At 48.6% G+C, this 25,635-nt stretch overlaps 1 protein-coding gene across 2 annotated transcripts in view; it reads right to left on the bottom strand.

Moving 5' to 3' along the window:
• The window catches only part of PAPPA2 (pappalysin 2), a 94,851-nt gene that overhangs the window by 53,933 nt on the left and 15,283 nt on the right, over positions 1-25,635 (bottom strand). For both annotated transcript variants that reach the window (XM_069789652.1, XM_069789653.1), the window contains exons 3-6: positions 11,429-11,574; positions 3,841-4,134; positions 2,899-3,091; positions 1,253-1,374 (exon numbers count right to left, since the gene is read on the bottom strand). In XM_069789652.1, the coding sequence (XP_069645753.1) occupies positions 1,253-1,374; positions 2,899-3,091; positions 3,841-4,134; positions 11,429-11,574 (755 nt within the window). The remainder of the gene's footprint in view (positions 1-1,252; positions 1,375-2,898; positions 3,092-3,840; positions 4,135-11,428; positions 11,575-25,635) is intronic.

Here is a 25,635-nt window from a genome sequence, read left to right as displayed (position 1 = left end):
CTCAGAAAGCATCACTGGAATTCATCATTCTGTAGTAGAAATACCCTTGTCTTCATCAACCACTGCAAGCATTTCTTAAGGCCCAGCACCAATTCAAAAGCCTGCATCCATTTAATATTAGTCTTCTAAAAACCATAAAACCTGTTTCTTTTTCACCAGAGCAAACATGTACTTGTGATAACTGCAGGTCATGCATAGGAGAAAACAACATCCAATAATTCCAGAAGCAGTTTTAATTTGCCAGTGAATCAGACAGGCGGGGGAAACAGGAACCACTGACAATTCATGAGCTAAGCTTTGATTTGTTTGGTATCACTGAATAAGCACAAGTGTGGTGATTTCTTTAAGTAGATTCCCACCCCCCTCAACTTGCAATGCTAGCAAGAGATACTTAAAGAGTTTTCAGACACAGAATCTCAGCTACACTCTGACACTCCTGTTATCAAAGCATGGGCTACATACCAAAAGTATAATAATGTCCAAACTGCACCTTCTCTGCAACCACCCTGGCACATTTTCAGTCAACCTCAGTGGCTCAAACATGCAGATGCACAGAACTAACAGATCCTCTGGCTCCATGATGTTCAACAGCAGCATGTGCACTACATACAGGTCACAGGATCATTTCACCTGGTCTTCTGCCTCCTCTGCTTTGCCCTTGGAGGAGCCAAGGCAGCATGAAAAGCCCAACAGCTCCCATGGCAGGTGCATGACCCCAAAACCCACCACCATGCACACAAGGTGGGTCTCTAAACCAACATCTGTGTCTCAACATGAGTTGTGACACCCTGCTGTTCACTTTGCCAGTGAGGAGTAGCATCCAACCCAGATTGCCCAGGACCTGGTGCAGATTCAAGGGGACTGAGCAAGGAGCTCCTCTGGCTCCCTTTGGACAAGGCTGCATCAAAGCCTGTGAAGGCCCCTGAGGTTTTGGATGAGGTCCCAAGATTTATGTTGTAAGACTTTTATTTCAATGAAATGCCCTTCCCTTTTGACCAGTATCTCTCATTAACACCTTCCTGTGCAATGACTGGGCTGTCAGTTTGTTAGTCCAAAGCCACCTGGCAGTTACCAGGTATTTCCTGGGCACATAGAATTCCTTCCTGCACTAAGGAACCTCCCCAAAGAGGAGATGTCTCACTCTCTAAAAGAAAAAAAGCTTCTTTTTCTTTTCCTAACAAGATCTCATTCCCAACAAGATCTCATCTCTGTCCGGGAGATTCACAGTCAGGGGAAGAGAGGAGGTGTTTACCTTCTGCTTCTTCTGGGGTCCAGTAGCCAGAGGAATCGCAGACCCGAGGGGAAGAGGCCTCGTGCACATACTGACGGAAGGTGCCATCCTCCGCACAGTCGTCACAGAGCGTGTCCTGCTCCCTGCAGGCAGAAGACAAAGGCATTGGCATGTCTAATTACAACTGGTTAATTTTCCATCCACATTTGTCCAGGCAGGATCAGATAGGAAGTTGGAAAAGCAAAGCTAAGCTCTTAGGAAGCCCCTGGGTATATCATCCTGCTTGAAATAAGCTTTGTCAAGGACAAGAGAATAAGAGTGACAGTGGGACAAGCCAGGTGTAATCCCTCCTCTTCTACAGGCTCTTTGGGTAGTCTCGGATGAGCCATTGAATCACCTGTTCCCCACCACAAAGCAGGGCTAACAGACTTCATGCTTCCCAGGGCAGTGCGTCTGCAGTTGGGTGGGTGCACTTGGGTCTGCTAAACCCCAGAGTCAGGTTTTTAACTTCTGTCACTACTGCACTACACAACAGTCACGATAATGTCAATTAAAGAGGGTGCCACTATGCTCTCCAGGAAGGAAAAAGAGACTTTTCTGTGATAAAGACCCGCCTCAGGACCTTTCCTTAGCAAGTTCATCACAGGGGATACAGAACCCCCACCACAGACCAGCTCCTGAGCAAGAGCCGGGGATGGATCTGAAGACCCAGCACCTGCCTCTTAAACCCATGTTTTCTTGCTCCCAAACCACCCCATTCCCCACCAAAGCAATTTGTTTGTATGACTCAAAGCCACCCAGCACTCAGAGGCTCTCATGCCTGTGGGCATAACAGGTACACACTCTCGTTATCCCTGGGATGAAAGGCCCATTGCGGAGAGCTTCAGTTCTTTGAAAAGGCAGTAAACACTGACCCAGGGTTGTCCCCATTGCCCTCAAACACCACTTTTCTTTGAATTGCAAGAGCTTTGTGAAGTAGCTTTAAAACAATTTCAAGAGCTCTTCCAACTTATGCTTATGGTCCCATAATAAAAGCATAGACCTAAAACCTGGTGAAAACCAAAATGTTTTAGTAAGACAGGCTGCTGAATAGAAGCATTGGTGTCATATCCAGGTCTTGATGAGTCCCCAGTATTGAGGAGAAGGAAGACAGCCACCAAGAGCTCAGGGCCATGCACTGCTTGCTGGCCAAACAGCTCTGGTTCCTCAGCACCGTTTCTCTGGCTTGAAAAATTTCCTGACTTACCCCCAGTTAGTTACACCATGAGTCCGTGACAGCACTGGGAACAAAACCCAGCTCTTGTGGTTCGAGCTCCCTGCCTTAACCACAAGGCTGCATTTCCTCCTGGTAAATGGCTATTTTATACAATAAGTGCTAAATGAAGCTCATTTTTCATTCTGTGATTGCACTCTGGGGTTTAAGAATTGGCATTGCCTCCTGACGCTCTTTGGCTTCCCCTCCCAGCACCCCGACAGCAGAAAGCTTGCAGGAGAGTCTGCATGCCAGTGGGGCCATCACGGCCGTCTGGCTCTTGTGTCAGAGGGCTCTGCTGGAGACGACCAAGGGGGAAAGGGGATGGGGGGGGGTCTGCACCATAGAGGGTCCCTTGGCCCTTCTAGCAGGCTCCGGTGCAAGCCCAAGACCGTTGCCACAGCAGATCCCTTACCTCTCATGTATGACACCACTGATGGGAGGCAGCCAGTAGATACTGAGAGAGTCCTGCGTCTGCCCTGTGACCATGGGAGGGATCGGGATGGGTGCAGGCTTCTTGCTTTGGCCCCAGCGCTGGTACACCAGGTCCAGGTAGCAATGCATCCGGGCCACTTGGTTGGGCGTGAAGGTGTTGGTGCAGTCATCATCTGGGGGAAGAGAGGTGGCAGGGATTGGCCGGCGGGACCTGACAACGTGCTCCCTTCCTGATGTCCAAACCCTGTTTGGGGGATCTTTGGGAAGAGCCGGGAGACACCAGCATGTGGTTGCTCCTCTGCCAGGACTCTCTGGTGTCGTGTGTCCCCAAAGCCACAAGATGGCACTGCCTCAGCAGCTCCGCAGCCCTGCACTTGCCACAGCAGCTCCCGACTGCGGTGGCCTCAACACCAGCTCGCATCAGCTCTAACACCCGGGCAGTGCCACCATCCTCGTGGGACTCGCAGTGGGTCAGCAAGGGGTGACAAAATTGCTCTACAGGCTTTGATCCTCCTGGGCTGCCAGGAGGAACACCAGCCCTCCGCAGCATGCCTTTGGAAACCAAGCCAAAAGGGCTCAACTCAAAGGTCCAAAATTATAGTAGTAGTAGTGATAATTAATAATAATAAAGTTACTTCAGGACTGGAGAACAAATGCACACCACCATGCAGACAAGAACAGCCCTGATGCATGCCCAATGACAGACTGGCAGGGAGGGAGAGATGGAAACAGCCTGCAGCAAGAAAGGGGTTAAGAAGCTACTGCAAGCACAGGCTGAAGCCTGCCACATCCCAACACACCAGGAGGGACCACATCAGTTCGGGAATGAGGGAAGGGACTCTCAATGGAGGCAGAAAGGAGAGAAACCCAAGTTTCTAAGGAAGGTGACCCCTTAAAATTTCTAAGGATGGTTACCCATTACCTGTGTAACTCATGTAGTTGTTGAAGGGCGTTCCTGTGAAATGTGTCTGGCCGCAGGTGTCATTGGTGGGGTCTGGATCCCGACAGAATTTACTCTTTGGGGTGGGGGCAGTGTCGGCACAGAGGTCTCCCGTCTCCATAGACGGAGTAGTCTCCCTGCAGGGATCGTCACAAGATTCCCGCTCACTCACTCCCTTAAAGACATGGTACAGCCCCAGGACATGTCCCACTTCATGGATCATGGTATTCGTGTGGCCATGCATACCATAATAAGCAGGGTTGAGGACAACTCCACCTAGAATTGCAAGTACAGAGAATGTCATCCAGAGAAAGAGACAGCAGACAGCTGCTGTTACTCACCTGTGCTAGACAAAATTCCTCTCATTGTGCGTCCACATCACAAATGAGGTGCCAGATGGAGACCTGAAGATGGATGTATTCACCCTCTTGTAGGATGGGAAGAGGGCTCCTTTGCCCTCTTGGAGCGGAATGGGATGGGTGGTTTTTCTTCCCCTTCTGATTACACCACTCCTCCCACCATCTTCAATAATTTCAACTACCATTTCCTTCTGTGTCTTTTCGGATGTTTATAATTCAGCATTTGCTCTGGTTCACACAACTCCAAATAAGGTTTGGAGCCAAGGCACCAAACTGAGACATGTTCTGGGTTTACAGGGATAATCTTTTAAACCAGAGAAGACCTTCCCCTAGCTTAGACAGGTGGCTAAAGCATATCAGTTCCCATGGCAGGCAAGGAGAATGAGGTGCCTAGCAAATTCCTGACACGCTTGGTTGTGCCACCTAGAAGGCACCTTCAGCACAAGTCCATATGAAGATTCAAATGCACTGCCTCTGACCACTACTGAGACAGCATCAGTGGTCTGCTGCTTCACCCTCCAAACCAGATGCTAAGGAGTAAATTTAAACTCTTATGAGCTTCTACCACAAGCCTGACTCAAATTCACTGTGTATTTTGGAGTGAGAGTTTCCAAAATGCAGCTTCTGAAGATCCATTCCTCTCCTTCAGAGGGATTTGTGTGTGGGCAAGGTGCACCAAGTGAACCAGGTGAGAAGCCCCCACCCATCGCAGCCCTAATCCTCTTCACTGGGGCACCCCAGCCCCTTGCCTCAGGGTGGCACCAAGGGGCAGTTCATCTCCAAGCCAGTTTGGTGCAGGTTCAACTGTCAAAGATGCTGGAGCATGGGTACAGACTAAGTCCCCCAGAAGGTGCTCAGAGCTGCCACCTCATACTGACAGCAACAGCACAGAGCTGGATATGACCCTTGGCTGCAGGACAAGGTGATTTTCCTCTCCTGCCCACCCACCTGCGATGGGAAGAGCAAGGAGCAATGATGCTGAGGAAAGCTAAGTGGAGCAGAGCCTTCCCTTTGGTCACCGCCAGCATCTCTGACTCCTGACCTCGGATGCACACCCTGTACCAGCAACTCTACACCACATCTGCTGAGAAACTGTCCATGGAGAATGCTCAAGAGCAAAACTTACCTCTCCTCTCTTGCTCACTTTTATTTCAGCCAAATGAAAATGTCTTTGGAATCTCTACATCTTTTCTCCCTGTTTTGAGGCTTTTCAGTGGCCATTTCCTTCCCTCTCCTCATCTCACTTCCTTGTTCCATCCACTTTTCCATGCTGCCTTACAGTGGATCGCGTGCTAGGGAATATCAGCATGAGGGGGCAGAAAGCAGACCCCAGGCCATACCTCCATGTCACGGGAGGCTGGTTTTACCCAACTACTTTTAACCCAGACAGCTTGAATGGCAGCGCAGCGAAGAGTTGGCTCCGGCACAGCTTGCTCCCTTTCTTTGTAGGGCCCTGGAGGATTTACTGTGCCAGCTACCTCACAGCAGAGCCTCTGCTACTGCACCTCTGCTGCTGATTGCTGCCCCAGCCGGCAAAGTTAAAATTGGCAGAGGGCCACTGTGTGATCCTGTCTCCAGCCACAGCATAGACTGCTGGAAATCTGCTCCTGGATCAGCGCCGTGTGCTACTGGACTACCTCATGTCCTCAAGTACAGGGCATTCCTTCCAGGAGAGGGCTTTCTTCAGATCACGGTGTCCCTGGCAGGACACGAGCAAGTCTGAGACTCCTCGGGTGGAACCATACTGAGTGAACACTGGGTTGGGGCTGGAAAGGGGCCTTCAGAGATGCCCTGAGCAATTCTCTCAAGCCTGACAGGGCTGCAAGAAGGTGAAGAAATAAGGGTGGCATCTTCTGTGGAGCATCCTGCACGTGTAACTCATGGAAGGACTGAGAGACACCACTGACCTGTCAAGTGGCACTGTTTCTTAGCTAAAAATTCATGTTTGTTGTTCTTCCTCCCCACAGTGTGGATCTTATGCCCAGGGCAGCTTGGCTTGAGGTAAAGGATGCGTCACAAAATAGCTGCATTCCCTTTCTCCCCAGAAGCAGAGGACCTAGCATACCATCAGTCAACTCTTGACCCTTCAGTTGACTGGAGATGGGCCACAAGAAGGTGCAGAGGTTGAAAAATCCTTTTGGCACCTTCATGTTGTGTGCTGTCAATCATTAGGTTTTTGCAAGCCATCCCCCTCTCAATTACCAGGCTGGTAAATGCTGTAGATAGCAAAGGGCATCCCATTGATGGAGAACCCAGTGGGCACATTAAAAAAAGCTGCTTCTCATTTTAGTCAAAACAGGGCATGAGAGAAGAGAAAAGAGAAAGAAAAGGCATCTCTGCAGCCAAACCCCAGCCTGAACAAGGCAGGGGGCTGCCTGCCCAAAGGTCTGAAAGGAGGAATGCGCACGCAGAACGAAAATAATGTTCATAAACAAATAAATGAGATGTGAAAGCCCTGCATGCATCCTGCGCCACTAACCACAAGGAACGGGACCGAGCACCAGGGGCATGGGAGGCCCTGTGACCGAGCAGCCCTCCTTCCAGCAGAAACCCAGTGTTCTTCCCATGCAGGGGAATAAATAGGATTCCAGTACGGGGAGGGAAAAAACTATCACAGGGGAGGGATACCCTGTCCCTCCCTCTCCTCTCTGCTGGCTTCCCCTATCCTATTCCTCCCCTACACTCCACAAGGATGATCATATTTTTAGTACTTTTTTTTTTTTTTTTTACAGCTGATCAGATGGCAGCATGAGAACTCTGCCTTCCTTCCAGAACACCCCTATGCCTCCATTCCCTGTCCCCACAGCTCCCTGATGAACTGGGAGAGCTCCCAGCTTTGGATCAGGAAGTTGTATTTCCCTTCTGCAGGAGCCTGGCTGTGAAGGCAAGATGTTGGGATGTTATGAACACTTCCACAAGACCAGCCTCCCCTCTCCCTCCTCTACAGATCAGGCTTTCCTTCTCACCTCTGCCTCCTCCTGCCTTGGGAGATGGGCTAAACTGGGCTTTAAATGAACTCTCCCTCTCATGCCTGAGAACCAGCCCAAGGAGGTCCCCCAAGGTCAGCATTAACACAACCAAGCTAAAAACTTCAATGTCATGTCCCTGTGACATCAAGGGGGTCCAGCACTACAAGGCAGGTGAACCAGAGTTTTCTCTGGACTTGCTCACCCAACCAAGACCAGGCAGCTGGAAAGCTTCAGGTCTGGCCTCACAACATCCTCTCCTTCCAGACCAGATCTACCAGCTACAGCTGCAGAGCTGGTCATGTCCCCAACGTCAAGCCTCAACTCTGCTCAAGCAACAAGAGGTGTCCAGTCCATCAGTACACTGAATGATTAGCACTGGTGCGGATCCCACTTCATCTTCACTCACACATCCCTTGGAAGCTCCCAGTCCCAGGACATTGCCCTGCTTCTAGCCACGATCAATGGCAATGCTGAAGGACTCTGGTTCAAGCCAGCCCCCAAAAAGCCAACCTGTTCTTGGGTCAGGGCTGTTGTAGGGAACGCATGCTCAAGTAAGCACAGGATCTTTAAACAGCAAACCAAAGCTGAACCTGTATCACAAGGACAGTCTTTCCCAAACACTGAGTCACGGCAATTAATGGAACAAACGCATGACAGTTAGTCAGACAGGAAGATGGCCGTTGCTTAAGGTACCTTTGATGGAATGGCTGGCCCTCCTTCAGGATCCACTGACCTCAGCCAGATATATGAGCTGGCCTCAGCTTATATAACTGCAGAAAGTATTTATAACATCAAATATTCACAAATCCCTTGCCTTTCAACCATGTTTGTGCTAATACAGTTCACATGCAGCTACACATGAAGTTTAAAGCGTCTGCATTATTACATTACTAGGGTTTTTGAGGCAAGGCTTTCCACTGTGGAAAGCTAAGGTTTTTTTATAGGACAGGAGTGCAACTCCTTGTGTTTTGTAGTTAAAAAGATTTACTTCTAAGTTCTCAGAAAATTCATTCCAGACTCCAAGCAAGAACTCTGAATTTGAGAGGAACTCGCTGTGATTATGGTGGAAAGACTGAGACAGACAGCATGGTTAGAGGAAACAGTGCAAACAGACCTGAGATCTTCTACCTCTGCTGCTAGCTGGCTGCAAGTTGTCTCTGTCTAGGAGCTCCACAGCAGCTGAAATACTGCCTATAGAAGCATTGTAGACCAGCTCACCTCTCCAAGTCGGTAATTATCTCTTACGCTTCACTGAACGTAGTTGCTGTTGCTTGGTATTACTACTGGTCTAAAATAGTAAACCATCAGTAAACCTTCAGGAAGGCTGCCTGAAATTCAAATTTACTCAGGAAAATAATCTGGAGGAGAGCAATAGATCTGTAAATCATCAGCATAGGAATAGTCACTTAATCTCTGGTAGCCCAAAACAAGCATAGGTGAAGAAAAAGGGATGAAAAACAAAGTTCACTGAAGACTTCCAGAAGGTGAAGACGCCAACAAGAAGGTGAGGAGGACCCTCTTGAAAGACACACTCAAAGGTCATGAAAGAATGGTTCCTAAGGAATTCAAAGTCCAGATGGCAGATTAAAAAACATCTTATGGCACTTCTCTTGAATACACCTAAGAAAGTCCCGTTCAGAGAGACAAATGGAGCAAAACCTGACCAAGAGTCTCTGGAGCCAAGAGGCAGGTTAGCTTCTTAGAGAAGTCAAGTCAAACTCAAGGAACCAATTTGTTTCAGGAGGAGAACCAAAGCATGAGAGGGTCTGTACATGTGTAGGGAAAAATCAGCATGACATTTCTGTTCCATGGGAGCAGACAGTGGCATGGAGGGAGCAGGGCCTTTGTGCTGACCTTAGTATTTTAAGGTCAGGATAGACAGGAGATTAGCAAGATTCAGTGCAAGGGAAGGAGTCTGTCTTCTTGGAGACAGACCCCTCTCTTGTAAAGGCCTGTCTCCACCCCTGGTCACTATTAGGTCCTTAAAGCTCAGGAATTTTTCTCAAACTACTGTTCACTCGTGTGGCAGTACACTCCTCCCCTCCTGGTGCCCCCCCCCATCCCACCAGCAGGAAACGAAACTTCTCCAGGCAGGGAGAAGGGGAAGGAAACCCTGGAAGCTGCAGGTTGAAATTTGAACTGGCCAGTCGAGACACGCCAGGTACACGGAGGTGACCCTCCTGGCCCATAGGGATTAAATGGCCACAGGTCAGATTCGGCAGGGGTATAAATGGGGTCCCGCCGGAGGACATGGTAGAACCAGTCCTCCTCGGAGCAGCGGGTCTGCAGTCGGGGACTCCCCCTCGGGTCGGGGCACTGCCCGAGGTGACTCCTCAAAGGAGAGAGCCCTCAGCTTTTAGGCGAGTGATACGCGTGTTTTGGAGCCATCACTTTAAATCTTGGGGATTCTTAAGTCAGCTGTGTAGCATTAACTTTCTTTACATCATTGAGCCTGTGGTTTTATAAAATGTTACCAGACTTCTAACTAACTTTTACTAAAGAATAAATCTGAGTTTTAACACCTGTTGGATTTGGTTACGCGTGCATCCGTAACAACTCATCCCAAGGTTTTCCTTGCTCTTTTCTCACTGCTTTACCTTCACACCTACTTAGACTCTCCAGTAGCCCCCTGTGAGAGGCTTTGTCAAAAGCCATATATTCATGACCTTCTCAGTCCTAAGTTTCTTCTGTGCTGGACAATAATATACATTGTGTGTGGTACAAAACACTTGATGATGTATGTTATGGAGCCTACTGTTTACAGAGAACAGAGTCTGCAACCAGCCCTCCTGAGCTCATTAAATCTAAAACCAAAGACAGTCTTGAACCAAAGTCTTCAGTCTGTGCCAGAGCCTCAAAGAAGTTCAGATCCAGCTTCATACTTCACAGCTCTGGCACCAGAGCCAAGACAACACCCCTTTTCCCCTAAACCTCCGTGGTAAAAACCCTGATGCAACATTTCCAGATGGTACCACCTTTTGTGTCCCTGGCTGGACACAAACTGAGACCAGAGCTAGACGCAAGCTTATGATGAAACCAGTCACCCTGATTACCCCTCCGTACAACTCCTTGCAAGCCACTGGGAGGGGTCTGAAGAGAACATGTGTGGCTGAAGCACTTGCTGTAGTAAGACGATTGTCAGGCTGAGCCTTGGAAGCGATTTCTGGAAGCTGAAGGAATAAATTTCATGGAGATTTGCCTTCCTCAACAAGCAACTGTAGGAATATGCTATTGAAAAAACAGTCCTGAAACTCATTGAGGGAGGGAAACTGGCAAAAAAGAACTTTAAAACAGGTCTTTAACAGCAGTGTAAAACTTTTAAGGGTTGAACATCACGCACTTGTAAAAGCAGAAGGTCTAGGTCTGCTGTGCAGGTGTCAGGAGTAATTATTTCCAGTTACTTATTGAGAAACACTTTAGATGTTTTGACTGCAAAGTGTAAAGGGCTTTGCCAGAAAACTCTGACATTGAAGAGGTGGAGGGAGAGGCAGGAAAAAGAGAGACAGCAGAAATAGGAGAAAACACATAATACATTTACATTCTAGTGAAGCTGTTGCCATTTTGACTGTTTTGTAGCCTGCCAGGGCTGATGACCTTAAGGGTCTGCCTTGAATTCACTGAAGCCAAGGAGAACCTTGCCTCCAGCAGGTAGTAAGCCAAGTTATAAAAACATCATTTAATTTGATAGTCATCCTCACATTTGTAGCTGAATTCGGAAGTGGTCAGTGCTCACTGCCTGGTCAGCTCTGGAGTTGCTCAAATCTGGAGTCTTGGCTCTGAAATCACTGACACTCCTGGTTTATCTGTTTGTCATTACATGCTGCAAAGTGAAGTTCACCGTTTCCAGAATCCTGGAAGATAGACCTGGAAAGTCCCAGAGAAGCCAAATGCGAGTCTAAACCCCTCTCCAGAGCCTGCACTGATGGTGAATCTGCAGCTCTCCTTCCCCAAGCTCTCTGTCCCACTGTCTCGCTGTCTTCACCATTAAAAGTTTCTCATCACAACCTGGAATTCCCTTGTCAGGATGTAACCCCACCACCTTATCCACATGGACACAGTGAACAGGCAGCGCCCTTCCTTCCCACAGCAGTAGCTATTGGTACACCCAAAGCCTGTTATCATGACCTTCTTATTAACATCCTCAATGCTGAGCCAAATCATGGCTGCCTCTTTTTGCCAAGTCAACCAAGAGAGAGGAAGACCAACGACCTTGAGACCCCAGGAATGGGGTAGCTTACTTACCCAGGTGAGTAAGGGCTTCTTTATCCCACGGCCAAGTGGCAGCACCAGCCAACTCTTCCCTCACCGAACTGGCAAAATAAACGTTGAGAAAGTGGGTGCTGTTCAGCTGCAGTGCCTCCTTCAGCTCCTTCACGCTCATGTATGCCCTGCAAGGTCAAGGGAGAGGACATAGTCAGCATCAACCTCAATGGGGCAAAAAGGAAAAGGAGGAGCCACCCGTAGATATCCTGGAAAGGGTACAGCAGACCTGGAAACCCCATCCTCAAGTCTCTGAAACAAACAGCATTTGGTAAAGCATGGCAAAATTCAGCAAGTTTCAACAGGATGTCCCATGACACTACTCATTCTGCTCTGTAAGGTGCAAGTTCTGCTAGTGAGAGGTTTGTGTGGGAGACGGTCATGCAAATCTGAAGTTTTGCTAGTTACAGCAGCTTTGTTGATGAGTTCTATTCTTAGAGAAGGTTTTCCAACAACAGGGAGAGAAGAGACCCAAAGAATAGTATAAAAGAAGAAAAAATGGGAGGAGAAACAATGAGAGAAGAAAGGAGACAGAGGTCAGTCCTGCTAGGGAAAAGAGAAGGCGTTTGGCATCAGAAAAATGGAATCTGAAGGCAGGAGGGAGTGAGTTTTCCTCAAGGTGTGAGGAAAGAGAAAGGAATACAGAGCTCCAGCTGGTTCCAATAAAAGTTTTCAGGGGTTGTCCCTGATACAGGTCAGGGATGGACATCAAACCTTATTCTTGGGAGCAGAGAGGGTTTGTCAGCTGGGGCCAAGAAGTCTCTTCTCCAGCACCTCTAGTCTGTCTGGAGAAGCTCATGACCATGGCCCTCCACTCTATCCTTTTCCCCAGGACAACAAGTATGCCAGACGTGGCAGTGCATGGTAAAAACAAGGGATCCCCTGCAGAGCACAGGCACATAACACGTCAAGAAACATGCTACCTCACCCCCATTCCTGTGTATTGGATAAGGAAGAGCATGAGAAAAAGGTATCTCAGAATTTGCTCCAAGAAATCTCTCTCCCAGCTCTGCCCAAAACAGACCTTGGAGAAGAGGGCTGCCTGGGTCCCCCCCAGCACCGAGTCAACAGCAAGGCCCACTTCACATGAATCTGTCTCTCTACACATGATCTGAATCCTTTCTGAGACAAGGTATGGGATGTCTGCAGAAGCCAGGCCAGGGAAGCACAGGAGCTCCCAAAATAAGCTTAATGGGGAGGGAGAGACATCTTGGGAGACAGATCCACCAAAGGGCATGTTTAGGGGGGAAAGCCTCCTGACAACACTGCTGGCTGTCTCTCCTCCCATTTTCAGAGCTGGGAATAAAGAGTTGCAGGAACAGAAAAAATACTAGAATAGGTATGTCAAAGACATCCATTTCTAAAGGGCATGGGAAAGTAATGGGCTGGGAGAGGTAGGTAGGCAACAGGCATTGCAGCAGAGCACTAACACCCGTGGGTATGTCTGGGTGTCCACAAAAAGATCCTCACAACATGGCATGTCTCTCAGCACTTGGAGAAAAAAAAAACAGCAGTCAGGAAATTTAGGTTTCACTCTCCCCTCTGCATGGTTGTTTCTGCACAGGTCAGAGGTCTATATTGCATTCGCCAATACACCATCAGTCCCAGTGTTGATCTTTAGGGAGTTGATGTCCTCAGCTATGTAAAATGATCAGGATCTAACTTAGTAATAACAATAATAATTCCAATAATAGCAGCAGTGGAATTGTAGGGACTTGGGCTGTGCTGCGAATGCCAGATACTCTTTTAAATCAATTACTACCATTTCCATCATCAGTGCCATTAACGTCATGGGGTGAGACAGGTAGCCATAGAAGACATCGTCTCTAAGCCTCTAAGACCCGTCTCTAAGTCTTCAAAATCTGAGGACCCTGACTCGCAGTTTGCGAAGCCATTAATTTAAGAGATTCTAAGCAGGGAAAAAAACTCATGGAAAGGCTTCAAATACATCACTGTGGAATGATGATGGAAATGCACCATTGTGGAAATATGTCATAAGAATGACTAAACTTGCAGCATAAGGCCAACAGCAACATTAAGGTGGTGGAAAGCATTTCGCTTGTTCCCATGCTTCCAGGAGCAATTGGCATCTTTGAGCTGCACAGAGAGATTATGAAGGGAATGCGATCATTTCTTTACACTGGACTAGCCATGAAGGCATAGCAGCTATATTTGAATGAATAGCTTCTGTAAAAGTGGGGTCCATTAGTGCATTCCCCACCACATTGAATTATGGAAGGAAGGAAGCAAAAAAGCTGAGCATGGGCTAAGGGGAAAAAGGCATGTTCTTATCTGAAATGTGAATTGAGAAGGGAAACCAACAAGAGATGTGCAAATACACTGTTTGAGATGGCAAGATCCCTAGTCAACTTATTATACCCACAGACTTGTTTAGAAAGAGAAAGGTTGCTACAGCAAATGGAAGAGAAGGAGGAAAAATGGAAAAATAGAGGAAGAGAATTCCAGAAGTAGACTAGAGCAGGATGGCTTGTGGAGAAGAGCTCAGTAAACCCAAGGGTGGCCACTTCCCTGGACCTAAAATAGCACAGACTTTCAGAAGCCATTGCTGACTCAGTAAGTGTCAAATAATCAGGATCTGCTAACTACCTCTCCCCTATCAGTCAGCCCCAATAGGCCATCCTGGGCTGGAGACATCTCACCCACCTTCCCAACAACAAAGCAGCTCTGAAACTTCAGTCACTTTAGAAAATCTTGGCTGGACTATATGGCAGCATTTAATGGTGAGATGAGATGACCAGCTTGTCTTCACCAGGCCCCAAGATCTCCCACCACAAAGCAGCATTCCCAGAACACTTTCCCCAGCCACATCAGCTTGTGGAGAGAAAACTCTCCCAACCGGAAATGGCAAATTAGGAGAACATGATCTCTCCTCTGTGATGTCTCGCCTGAGCATCCCAGACACGCGCCACGCTGACGCCATCCCTTCAACCCAACCAAGACAGGAGCAGGCTGGGAGGAATAGATAGGGAGAAGAATAAACAAACCTGAAGGACATATTTGTGGCATGACTCGGAAGAAAAGAAGCAAAAATTTCATAGAAATAGAGCATAAAGGAGGGGGAAGGGGGAGAGAAAGTCTCCTTCATACACCAGAGCTGCTCGGGGGACACAGGCTTAAAAATAACATTGATTCCTGACCTATGATATCTTGGAAAAATAGCCCCAAACCTTCCAGGCTCTCCAAATTCCGAGAGCTGACGTCAGCCCTATTCAGAGGGATATTCCTGCTGCCCCTCTTCTGGAGACATGATGTTTTTCTGGCCGTCGCCTGCCATTCCCTTGACACTAGCAACATTTTTTGTCAACCCTTAATTATAAATAACTGTAATTCCCTCCATTGAGAGATTTGGATGGTTCAGGGCTGTGTCAGGGGTAGGGGGAGCCATTCCAGCACTGAGAGATGCTCAGATGGATGGAGAAGGAGAGGAAAGGATCCCCATTTCACCCACGACAGCATGGAAAGCACAAATATCCTCCCACTGGCATCCCCAAAGATATGACCAAGACCAAAACAGCTCTAGAATGGACAACTCCAATTCCCCTCAATCCACATTTCCCACTGGCATCCTTATCTTAAACAAGGAGCATGTAACTGGCGTCTTCGCCTGTCACTTACTGCCAAGGTCATGATCTCCCTCTTCTTCAGAGCTTCTGTGATTTTCCCAGGGGGAAGGCAGAGCAGCCTTTGGTCTCCACAAACAGCCTAAGTGACAGCCCTCTCCTCTGCTCCCCAAATAGCTTCTCAACGCCTACAAGACCAGAGTATTCCAAACTAGATGGTATTTACAGCAGGGTGGGCACTGCAAGCTAACACACAAACACAAGGAAGGCCAGAAGGACACATGAAGGCACAGCTATCAGCTAAGCAGCAAAAAAACCAACCCCAAAGAATAGGGCAGAGGATAGGAGAGAGACAGAGAAGGGCCATCAGGTTTTCCAGATTCAAAGCAAATGTTTTTCCAAGAGCATCCAAAGCTCATTGGTGAGCAGCTAGTTGCAAGTTAATACCACCTTGACCTGAGGAGTATTTGCAACCCTGGGAGAGTGGAGCTTGCAAGAGGAGTATAAGCAACAACAGAGAGAGATTAGGGATGAGAGGGCTATGGACCACCGTTATTAGAAATGAGCATGGGCATGAACACCACCTGAAATTATGGTATTTGAGGGAACAAGTCCAGATATGAGGGCCTCCTTCATGATGGTGCTGGGCAAGAAGCCTGGACCTTGTATTGCTCTACAGCAGCACAGTGGAGCCACACTGATGCTTGTGCAGAGCTGGTGCTGGGTCAGGAGCACATGGCTCTGTATGGGACTTAATGATGCGCTGTCATTGTGTGACATTTCAGGCTATTGAAAAAAGGAAAGGAAGATGAAGTGCAGCAGCTTTAGTGACTGTGTTACCACAGAATAGTGGAATCACTTATAACTGCGGATGGAGAGGACCTCCACAGGTCATCTAGTCTGACTGCCTTGTTCGAAACAGGTCTAATTAAACCAGGTTGCTCAAGGCCATGTCCAGCTGAGACCTGAACAGCTCTGAAGACAGAGGTTTCACAATTTGTCTTGGCAATGTATTCCGGTATTTAACCACCCTCATGGTAGAAAAAATTCCTAATGTCTAATACAAATTTCTCATGTTCCAGCTTGCATCCATTGCTTCCTGTCCTATCATCATGCATCTCTTCTTAGAGTCCTGCTCCACCCTCTATGCATCACCCCAACACATCAAATGGGAAAGCAATCAAATGACTACAGCTTTGCATGGAAAACTATTACTGCACTAGACCTTACTACACTAAGGTCTAAAGACCCAAAGCTTCCTTTCTGATCAGTTGAAAAATCACGCTCCACCCATGATCCCAGGCCTCCCTGGAGAACCCTCACACTCCTTTCTCATGTTTTTCCTTGGACAAGTTTGTCCTAGCCCATGGGGCAGACAGCATCTTTGCACTTGTGGATGCAAGTCAAGCTCTGAGCTGGCTTGGTCAAAGGAGAAGACTTGACATACTCTGGAGAGACAGGGTTGTTGCTGCTTTTCCCGGCAGCAATTTCTGGCAGCAGCAACAGGACCACTGCTGGTGCACAGGTGGGAGAGAGGAGAGGATCTGCTAATCTCTGGGGCAGTAGCAAGGACAATCAAGCTGTAAGGCAAGCCTGATGTGGTTTAAGGTGGGACAAAAGGAGCAAGAGTAGCACTTTCTAGTGAGAGCCACAACATAACAGGAAGTCTTGGGGCCACAACAGTGGCCATTACCACTGAAAGGCAAAAGATGGCACTTCCAAATGAAAAGTGAGGCCAGCATGTACCCCGTGCAGTACCATAAATCAAACTGAATTCTCTGGGTACTGCAAAGGATGCAGTGTGTAATGCCACAGGAATTCCAGTGCAATTCAAAAATAGGAGTCTTTTCCCTGTAGACGTTTCAGTGGGGATGTGGGAGTGGGGTTGGGTGGAAGCTGTCCAAGTGCCCTCCATGGACAGCTGGAAAATACTTGAGATCCAGCCAGCTCCAGCTAACCATAGAGTCTAATGAAGTCACAGGGGATTCCTGGCTCTGCTTTCATGTCCTTCATCCACCACAAGGAAATTCCTCTTCCTACTCCCCCCAAGCAGGGAGGCTCCCTTTTTCCCCAAACCCCTGCTTGACAAATGAGGAATCCCTCAGGCTTCCCAGGAACAAGCACCAGCCTGCCAATAACATTTTTGTTGTGCGGACAACACATTCCCCCAAGGCTGCAAAGGGGTTAACGCAACACACAGCAACCTTGCTTCTGAGGCAGCAGCCACAAGCCCAAGAGCTGCAACTCAGTCCATGAAGATGGGTGCTGAATCAAGTGGCATGAATATTTTCAGAGAGCAGACTCTCTAAACTCTCCATATCATCAGTGAAGAAACATGCTCCTCCAGATGGTGAGCTAAAGTGAACATCTTCTGATTCACCCCACCAAAGGGGTCCTCTCCGTCGTGACTCTAGGATGGGGGTCTAAAGAGATAAACCTCCAGACTCAGGCTCTCTGCTTGCATATATGAATCCTCCTTGCTAGAATTTGTAAACCCTCATCCCTGTTCCCATCACATGAATTGCCAGGCGATGCTCAGCCTTGCCTCAGGCAGACAAAGCCCACTACCACAACATAAACAGGACATTGTACCATCTTGGCACAGTGCACAAACCAAAATGGGTTACTTGCCTCCAGACTAGACCGATGGTGGCTCTCGTACCTGCAGCTGCCTCACACTCTGAGCTTACCTGCCCTGAAATTTCTGGCATTAATGCAGCTGGAAGGATGCTGTATTTTCAGGCAAAAGCTTAAGTCCTTCTGTACTTGTTAAGACTACTTGTATCCCCATGACCATGGTCTAGGAGCTTTGACTCTAGTCCAGCACTACGCTGGTATGCCACAAACATCATTGCCAGCATCACGACAACTTGAAAGGCAGCAACATCCAAATGACTCTCATCTGGACAGGCTTTGGTAACACAGCCAGATACAACACACATGCAAGAGGTGAGGGGAAGACTGAGGAACAGCCAGACATTCCCTTGGGATCATGGGAGGCGCAACACTGCTGGAATAATACCCCCTGTAGTCCTCAGGAATCTCTCATCATCCTCACTGGGTGTTGGACTCCAGCCAAAGAGCATTTGGGTACACAAGGGATGAGGGCATCGCACACCTCTTGGACATGCCTGGAAAAATCCACCTCTGAGGCACTGACAGCATGAGCAGAAGAACAGCCTAGGAAGCAGCCATCACTGGCAGCACCGCTTAAGAGACAGTTTAAAATTTGCATGAGTGGCTGAGTATCAAGACGTCAAAGAGGGTGACAGTGCAAAACAGTTTTATGTGAGGGCCTTCAGGATCAGGGGTTTCCCTTACATATAAGCAATTCCTGTTGGATTCAGAGGTAACCCTCAATCTCCTTGTGGTGGATTTGGCTTTGGGACTGAAGCAGTAGCAGATGCTGCAGTGTCAGAGAGTTGCACTGGCAAAGCTGCAAACGGGATCAAAAAGACAAGTTGTGGTTCGAGGCTGTGACCCTTCCATATAGATTTACTGGGGAAGGTGCCAAAAAGGCTGCAGATCACTAGCACACAGCAGGAAAGCTCCCAGTTACATCAGATGGTAGTATGCAACTTCTTGAGGTCAGATTTGGGAAAGGAAGACAATAACATTAGTGTTAGACCAGAAAGCCCTGCAGGGCATTTTGCCCTGAGATAGGCTGAAGAATAAGCACTGCTAACAATGGCATGACCCAGCTATTCCTGGAAGTGTTTGCTAAAAAGTTATTCACTAAATCATCACTGAACCAGCCAAAGGCAATGCTATTTTAGACCTGGTTTTGGTAAGCAGCATAGAAATTATGGAAGAGCTGATGAGGGAAAGAAAACTTGGCCTGAACTAATAATGAGTTGATTCAGATTAACTTAAATGGGGGGATGAACACAGGCCTTGAACTAAGAATTGAAAACCAGGACTGACAAGCAGACACCAGCTGCATCTGAGATGCTGGGGAGAATGGGGTGAAAAGGGAATTCCCTGAAATCAAGCTGACTCCAGTGAAAATGAAGAGTAAAAGACCTTTTTAGAAATAAAAAGAGCAATAGAAAGGAGCAAATCTGCTGAGCAGGGAAGGTGGAGCTGAAGCTCAGCGTAATTGAGATGCATTCCTGGACAAAATTAATGTATGGTCTCCACCTTTATTCAGGATTGTGAGGCAGAATTCAAGTTCCCTTCCAGTGGGTTACAAGATTAAAGGCATGGTACTGGAGCAGAGCTCAAGATGAAGGAAAAAAAAAAAAAGGTGGCAGCAGTTGGATGGGGGCTGAAGTGCCATTTGGACTGGGTGGGAGGGAAGATGAACTGGTTGGGAGGTGTCAGTGAGTCCCAACTCTGAAGGGGGCAGGATGTAGGGATACAGAACAAGGGGCAAAAAGCAGGAGGGAAGAGTGCAGAAATAGAAGTGTTCATAGATAAGCAAAACTCAGTGGATGTAATACATTTGGAGCAGGAGCCTGGGGAAATGCCACCCCAAATCCAGAAGGACTGGCTGCAGGGCATGTGACTGGAGAACAGCTAATATGATACATGCAATGATGTCTACAGGGGTGAACAAAGATCATATCGAGACAGGCTGATCTGGTTGTCCTCTCCCTGACAGACCTTGCAGATTTTCAGGTATAAGGGTCTTCATGTTATTATTTTCACCCTCCTACCCCATCTTTCAAAAAAGTAATAGAAACACTTAAACCCAGGGACTGATGTAGATGTGATCACCTGAAGATCAGCGAAGGACATACAATGCCCTTTCTGGGCAAACTTTGAATATACTGCCAAGGATGCCAAATTTTTAACCAGCTGTCTGCACTGACAGATCCCAGACCCTGCCAGTGTGAACACAGGCAAAGGCATGCTGCGCTTGTTGGCCTTTCTCTTAGGAAGCCATGGTCAGGCATTAAGGACTTGTCTTTGCCTCTGGCACTACACCAAGGCACCTGACTTTAGGAAACCCACGTTAATTCCTCCACACCAGCCTGCTCAGACGCTGTTTGCTTTTCTGCCACATGCTGGTTTCCCCTCTGGATCTTGTTACAGATCTGTTGACAGCTTACATGCAGGGTGAGGGAGCAGGGACCAGTTTTAAGGCTGGTTGCACGTGGCACACCGGTAGAACCGAAGATGGTCCCCGACTTGTGTTGAATATGTGGGAATAAGCCTCAGGAGAAGTTTACCCCCAGCTGTGCTCTTGCAGCATGGTGGGCACCCTCAGGACACCCATGCCAATGACTGTACACCCCCTAGCAGATCTTCTGACCTCCCCTTCCAATGCTATTTTCAGATACAGCCTCCTCTTGTGGCTTTGCCAAATTTGAGCCTTCTCTTGGAGGATACTAAAGTATCTGCATCGTCAGCCTCCAGCCCCTGGGATTTCTGACCTGCACTGCAGGACTGGGAAGTTCCCTCCACTGCTCGTCTGAAGGGACAGGGATGTTCAGTAGATCTTTGTTCAGCCAGATTAATCACAAGTGCATCAGATGCTCGGATCATCGAAAAACATTGGTTTCATGTTGGCACCCTCAGGACAAGGCTGGCTTACTGCCTCACTCAGCTACTAGCTGCCATGCATATGATGGGCACCATGGCCTGTCTGAGGGCCTCTTGGGATGGCTTTGCTGGGAATCCCAGCACATCTCCATGTGCCTGTGTAGGTTTCCTGGCTATAACTGAGGTACCACCAGCCCTAGGACATCTTAGGAGAAGGTAAGTTTTTTGAGAACCACTCATCTGAACCCAGGCATCAGCATTTTGTCTAAGTTGCACTTCAGTTTCCAAAAAATTTCCAATGGTTGTGGCTACTTGACAGACCTACAGTCTCTCCTGAGCTCCTGGAGGAGTCAATCCTACACTGCAGAAAGCACCAAGACCAACCACCAATGATCCCAAAAGGTCAGGTCGTCTTGGTGCCTGACACAGAAGTCATTACATCACGATCCCAGGACAAAGTCCCACAACACTTGCTCTAGGAATATATGTCTACACTCTCCCCAGGGACAGGAACCCCCATGTTCCCCTTTGTCTGCCCCAAATTAAATTGCCTTAAGAAGGGGAGGACCAATTCACCACCTTGTCTCCTCCATTCCCATCACAAATATCATCTGGCATCACCATGTTGCTGGAGGGGAAGGGACATCTTTTCACAGTGGCCTCAGGGAGGAGGCATCTAGACATGGCTCCATAGCACAGACATCATCCCCCAGCAAGAAATGGCTCAGAGAGGTGACAGTGCAGAGGGAAGAGGAGTGCTGGGTCAGGAGCAGGCACACACAGCAGAGAAATCCAGGGCTGCAGAAGGGAGCAGAGGACTGCGGTGAAGATGATTGAAGGAGGCATGAAGCGAGACAAACAAGGGAAGCACGGCCCCTGGCTCAGCAGGGACTACCTGACCTCTCCTCCAAGGGGGCACAGTAGCTTTCAACTGACTTCGGCAGCCAGCCCACGTCATGAGAGTTGTTGCTGTCTGGCAGAGATGGTAAGCAGCAAAGCCCTAATCAGAAAGGACAGCTGGATCGCAAAGCTCCCTCCTGTGCTTCTCTGCCGATCAAGACGTGGGAGCTGGGGCTGGGACCCCTTTCTGCTGTTCCCCCATCCTTGGTGCATCCCCTGAAAACTGAAGGCTGCTCTCAGAGGGGACAACAGCCACACCGACAGGTCCCAGCTCTTTAGGTCCCCTCCTGAGGAGGACCTGCCAGAGCTGCAATGCTCCATCACTGGTGCTCAGCAGGGACACGCGGGGTCTTTCTGCTCCGCAGTACGTTTTAGGACTGGCAGAGCTCTCACCTCCCATGCATGGAAAGAGCTACCAGCAATGTTCCAGTGGGGACATCTACTCTTCCCGCCCCTTCTCCCCCACATTGTCAAGCCCCTGGTCACCGGCCTTCCATCTCTTGAGCTACTTCTCACCCAGAGGCAACCTGCAGGGATCCCCTGCAGTCCCACCACATTCACACGCCCGCAGTCTGCTTTAGGGTCCACCACAAGACCAGCAGCCCCAAAGGCTTTCCTTCCCAGGGCAGAGAGACAAGGACCTCATCTTTGCAAGGTCATCTTCCCAACAGCTTTCCTCATACAACCTCAGAGGTGTAACATTCCTGTATAATTCAAAATGGAAAACCCTGTCCCACCAATAACAGATGCACAAATGCAGCATTTCTTACAGCACTTCAGCCCTAAAGCATCGTTTGATTCTGCCAAACAACCAAAGCCTGTACACACTTGAAAGTTAATACAAAATAAGCCAAATGTTTCCCAAAAAGCTCCTGCAGGAGGCCGCCTTTGAGCTTGTGTTAGCACTACAGATTCACCCCATGAACCTTCCTTTTTACCCCCTCAGGGAGGACAAATCCATGCAAGTCCCATAAACTTCCTGGCTTATGTGACAATTCTTGTGTTGCTTAAGCATAATGGGCCATCAACTTTCCCCTGGGATAAATTTGTCCTGACAATCTGTGTTTTAGTGCTCTACATCTTGGGAGAGTTGATAGCATTTGGGGTTTATTTTAATGGGAGTCGGTAGCCATGATCAATTGTAAAAGCTCTATTTCCACGGAAATGGGTATTTAATAGATTTTTGAAAATGGTGGTTATTGACCCAATGGGCCTTAATGGCTTAAAAACCATCTGATTGTAGTATGTAAGAGTAAATGCATATGATTTTCAAATGCATACTGGAATAGGTAGTAAAAACCCTTTTAAATTGCAGGGACCTTGTCAATAGGGAGTTTCCATTTGCTTATTTGGCCTTTCTATTTCTATCAGAGTGAATCATGGCCATCTCTTCCTCAGAGAGGCTTACCACTTCCTCACGGGTGAGATCATCTTAAAACACGCGACCCATCTGAGACCCATCAAAGTACGGGGATGTCTTTCATCAGACCAGGCAGCGATGCCGAGTCAGGCTTTTGGAGCGGCTGGGCTCCCATCTGCTCTCGTGGTGGGAGCAGAGGACACATGGACCATCTCTCATCCTCCATGGACCGTGCACCCCTGTTACTCCCAGGGAGAGCTCACTGGGAGCTGAAAAGCCACACGTGCCTCAGACTTCTGGGTTTAAACTCAACCTACAGGCTCTCAGTTGATGATCCTACAGTGAAATTCACAGGCAGAAATCTTGGATTATTTGGGGTTAACACACACCGAAACATCAATAGGAGTGAACTCCAAGAAGAATGTACTAATTACTAAGAACTAATCCTGGAAGCAGCAAACCCTTTGCCCATCACAGGGGCAGCTCTCCTCTCCTGGCTGGCCTTTTCATGAGCCTGCAGGAACACAGATGCCCAAGGTTTTTTAATCTGTTTGAAACCAGCCTGTGGGTCCAGCCATTGCAAAGAGGAGATCCCAAGCCACACATGTGCAGGACAGCAAGCCTGGAGGGTACATGTCACCACCGTAGAATAAGCCAGACAAAAACCAAGGACCTGAAAACTCCGAAATTTCAAAGGAACATCTGTCCTCCTGCTCCCTCTTACCTTCCCCTTCAAAAACCAATGAATCTGGAATTAGAGGGTTCAGAGCCACAGTCTGTTGCTTCTCCTCATCATCAGTGGAATAAGCAAAGAAGACAAATATTGCAGGTCACTGTCTGCTTCCACCCCAGTAAGGTGCCTCCCACTGCCATCCCCAAGCAGGTCCATAACACAGCATGCCATCTGCTTGCAGCATCATTCACCTCCACCCCCTGAACCCCAAGAGTGTGCAAGGAAGGAGCAACACTGCTGGCCAAGTGCAGACTCTGGGTGCAAACTCCAGGGCTTGTGCATGCCTGGGAGATAGGATCCTGCTGAGTTGGGCTTTCCACCTGTGTCCATCACTGACCCCCCCTCTCTCTTGGCAAGCACAAAGGAGGCTCAGACTATCACAGTGGCCTCTGAAAATGCATCATCACTCCCCCAGAGCACACACCTGGCCATCTGCAAGAGCATGGACCTAACAGCGTACCTAGCAAGTCAGGAAGCTACTGCATATCTCTGGGGGCTGTGAGAAGGAGAGGGGAGCTGTCATCATGAGACATCATCCCTGAAAACAGGGAAACGGCAGTGGCTGGGGGGAGTTAATGAGAAGAAATCAAAAGAAACAGAGTTAAAGATCCAGTTTTGAACCATTTAGGGGAAGGAAAGGAGCCCTGCCAGGGAGAAAGGCAGCAAAGCAGCAGCTTGGGGAAGGAGGGGAGCCCAGCATTGCCCCGGGTGGCCAGGCTCCAAAGCCCAGCACAGGCAACGTCTGGGTTCCAGTACGCCCCGACACGCTTTGAAGAGGCTTGCTATCACCGTGCAGCGTAAGCGCTCGCCTTCTTTTGACAGTGTTGATGCTGGCTGGCTGGATGCTGGTATCATACAGAATGCGTGTGAGAGAGGGCAAGCGAGAAGCACCGGGGGAAGTGGAGAAATATGTTTGCAGCCCCTTGTGGTTTTGCAAGGGAGAACTCAACAGTAGCAAGTTATTCTAGAGCAGAGTCCAAGCTAAACAAAGCCAGGTATGGTTTACTTCCTGCCTGGATTGTTTCAAAGCAAAATTTTAAAAAAACAACAACAAAACATCCCAGGTCAGGACCAAGTCTTACAGCACTTTTTGCCTGTCTAAGGTTGCACAGATAAGCCTTGTCCCATGTAACCCACAAGAACAGATCTGTAAATCAGCTTTCTCTTACGTTTTGCCTGCAGCAAAAATACAAAGCAACATCCCAGGTTTAGGGAGGTCTTAAGGTCTCTGCAAACAAGTCAGTGTCCCCAGGAGCCTGAATTTCACTGCCAATTTTTATAGTGCAGTTCACAATCTGCTGAGGGAAGACAGAGCAGATGACAGAGGTGGGTGCAACGCTCCTGGTCTCCACCAGCACTGCGTGGGCTTCACGTGGCTGAGCAGAGTCTCTGGGCCTGGAGGCTCAGCAAAGCACTCCAGACAAAGAGGAACTGCATAAATGAGGGCATCATTTTTTACCTTGCATTTAGCCAGGACTGAGCAGCTTCATCTCCTTTCATTAAATGCCTCTCTTCCCCATCCAGGGACTAGGGGGCAGGAGGCCACAGCCCCAGCATCAACAGCAGCACCTCATTGCTGCACAACTGCAGGGCAAGATGTCTAAGACTTCGTGCCTCAGTTTCCCCAGCTGAAGAGCTGGGATTACCCCTGCCCACAGCACAGGTGTTTGCAAACATCTCAGAAGACGTGATCTTTGCTATGCAGGGTTTTCAAAGGAGCTTGGAGAAGTTAGACACCCATATCCCACTGCTGTTCAATGGAAAGCAAGTGTCCAGCTTTTCACCCGGTGCCTCCTCCTTTCCCACCCATCTCCCACAGCATCCTCCTTCATAGGACAGACCTCAAAGAGATGGTGTGAAAGATGAAGATCTGTAGACTGAACGAGCATGGTGAAGATGACCCTATGGCACACGTTCCAGCAACGATGTGCCACACTACTGCCTAAAACCTGTCTCCAGCCAAATTGCTGGGACTGATGCACATCACCACCAGCACCATCTTCAGCACCAGGTCTCAGGAGATAGAATGCATGTGGAGCTCTGTGCTAGGACCAGTCGAGGCTGGAGAGAAACATGGTCTAATGCAGAGCAGGAGGCAGCTTGGTCCCCTCCTGAAAGAAGGCATGGC

The sequence above is a fragment of the Haliaeetus albicilla genome, chromosome 8 (genome assembly GCF_947461875.1).
Source record: "Haliaeetus albicilla chromosome 8, bHalAlb1.1, whole genome shotgun sequence".
Lineage (NCBI taxonomy): Eukaryota > Metazoa > Chordata > Aves > Accipitriformes > Accipitridae > Haliaeetus > Haliaeetus albicilla.
The sequence above is the reverse complement of the archived record's forward strand: the minus strand, read 5'-3'. Positions and strand labels throughout refer to the sequence as shown.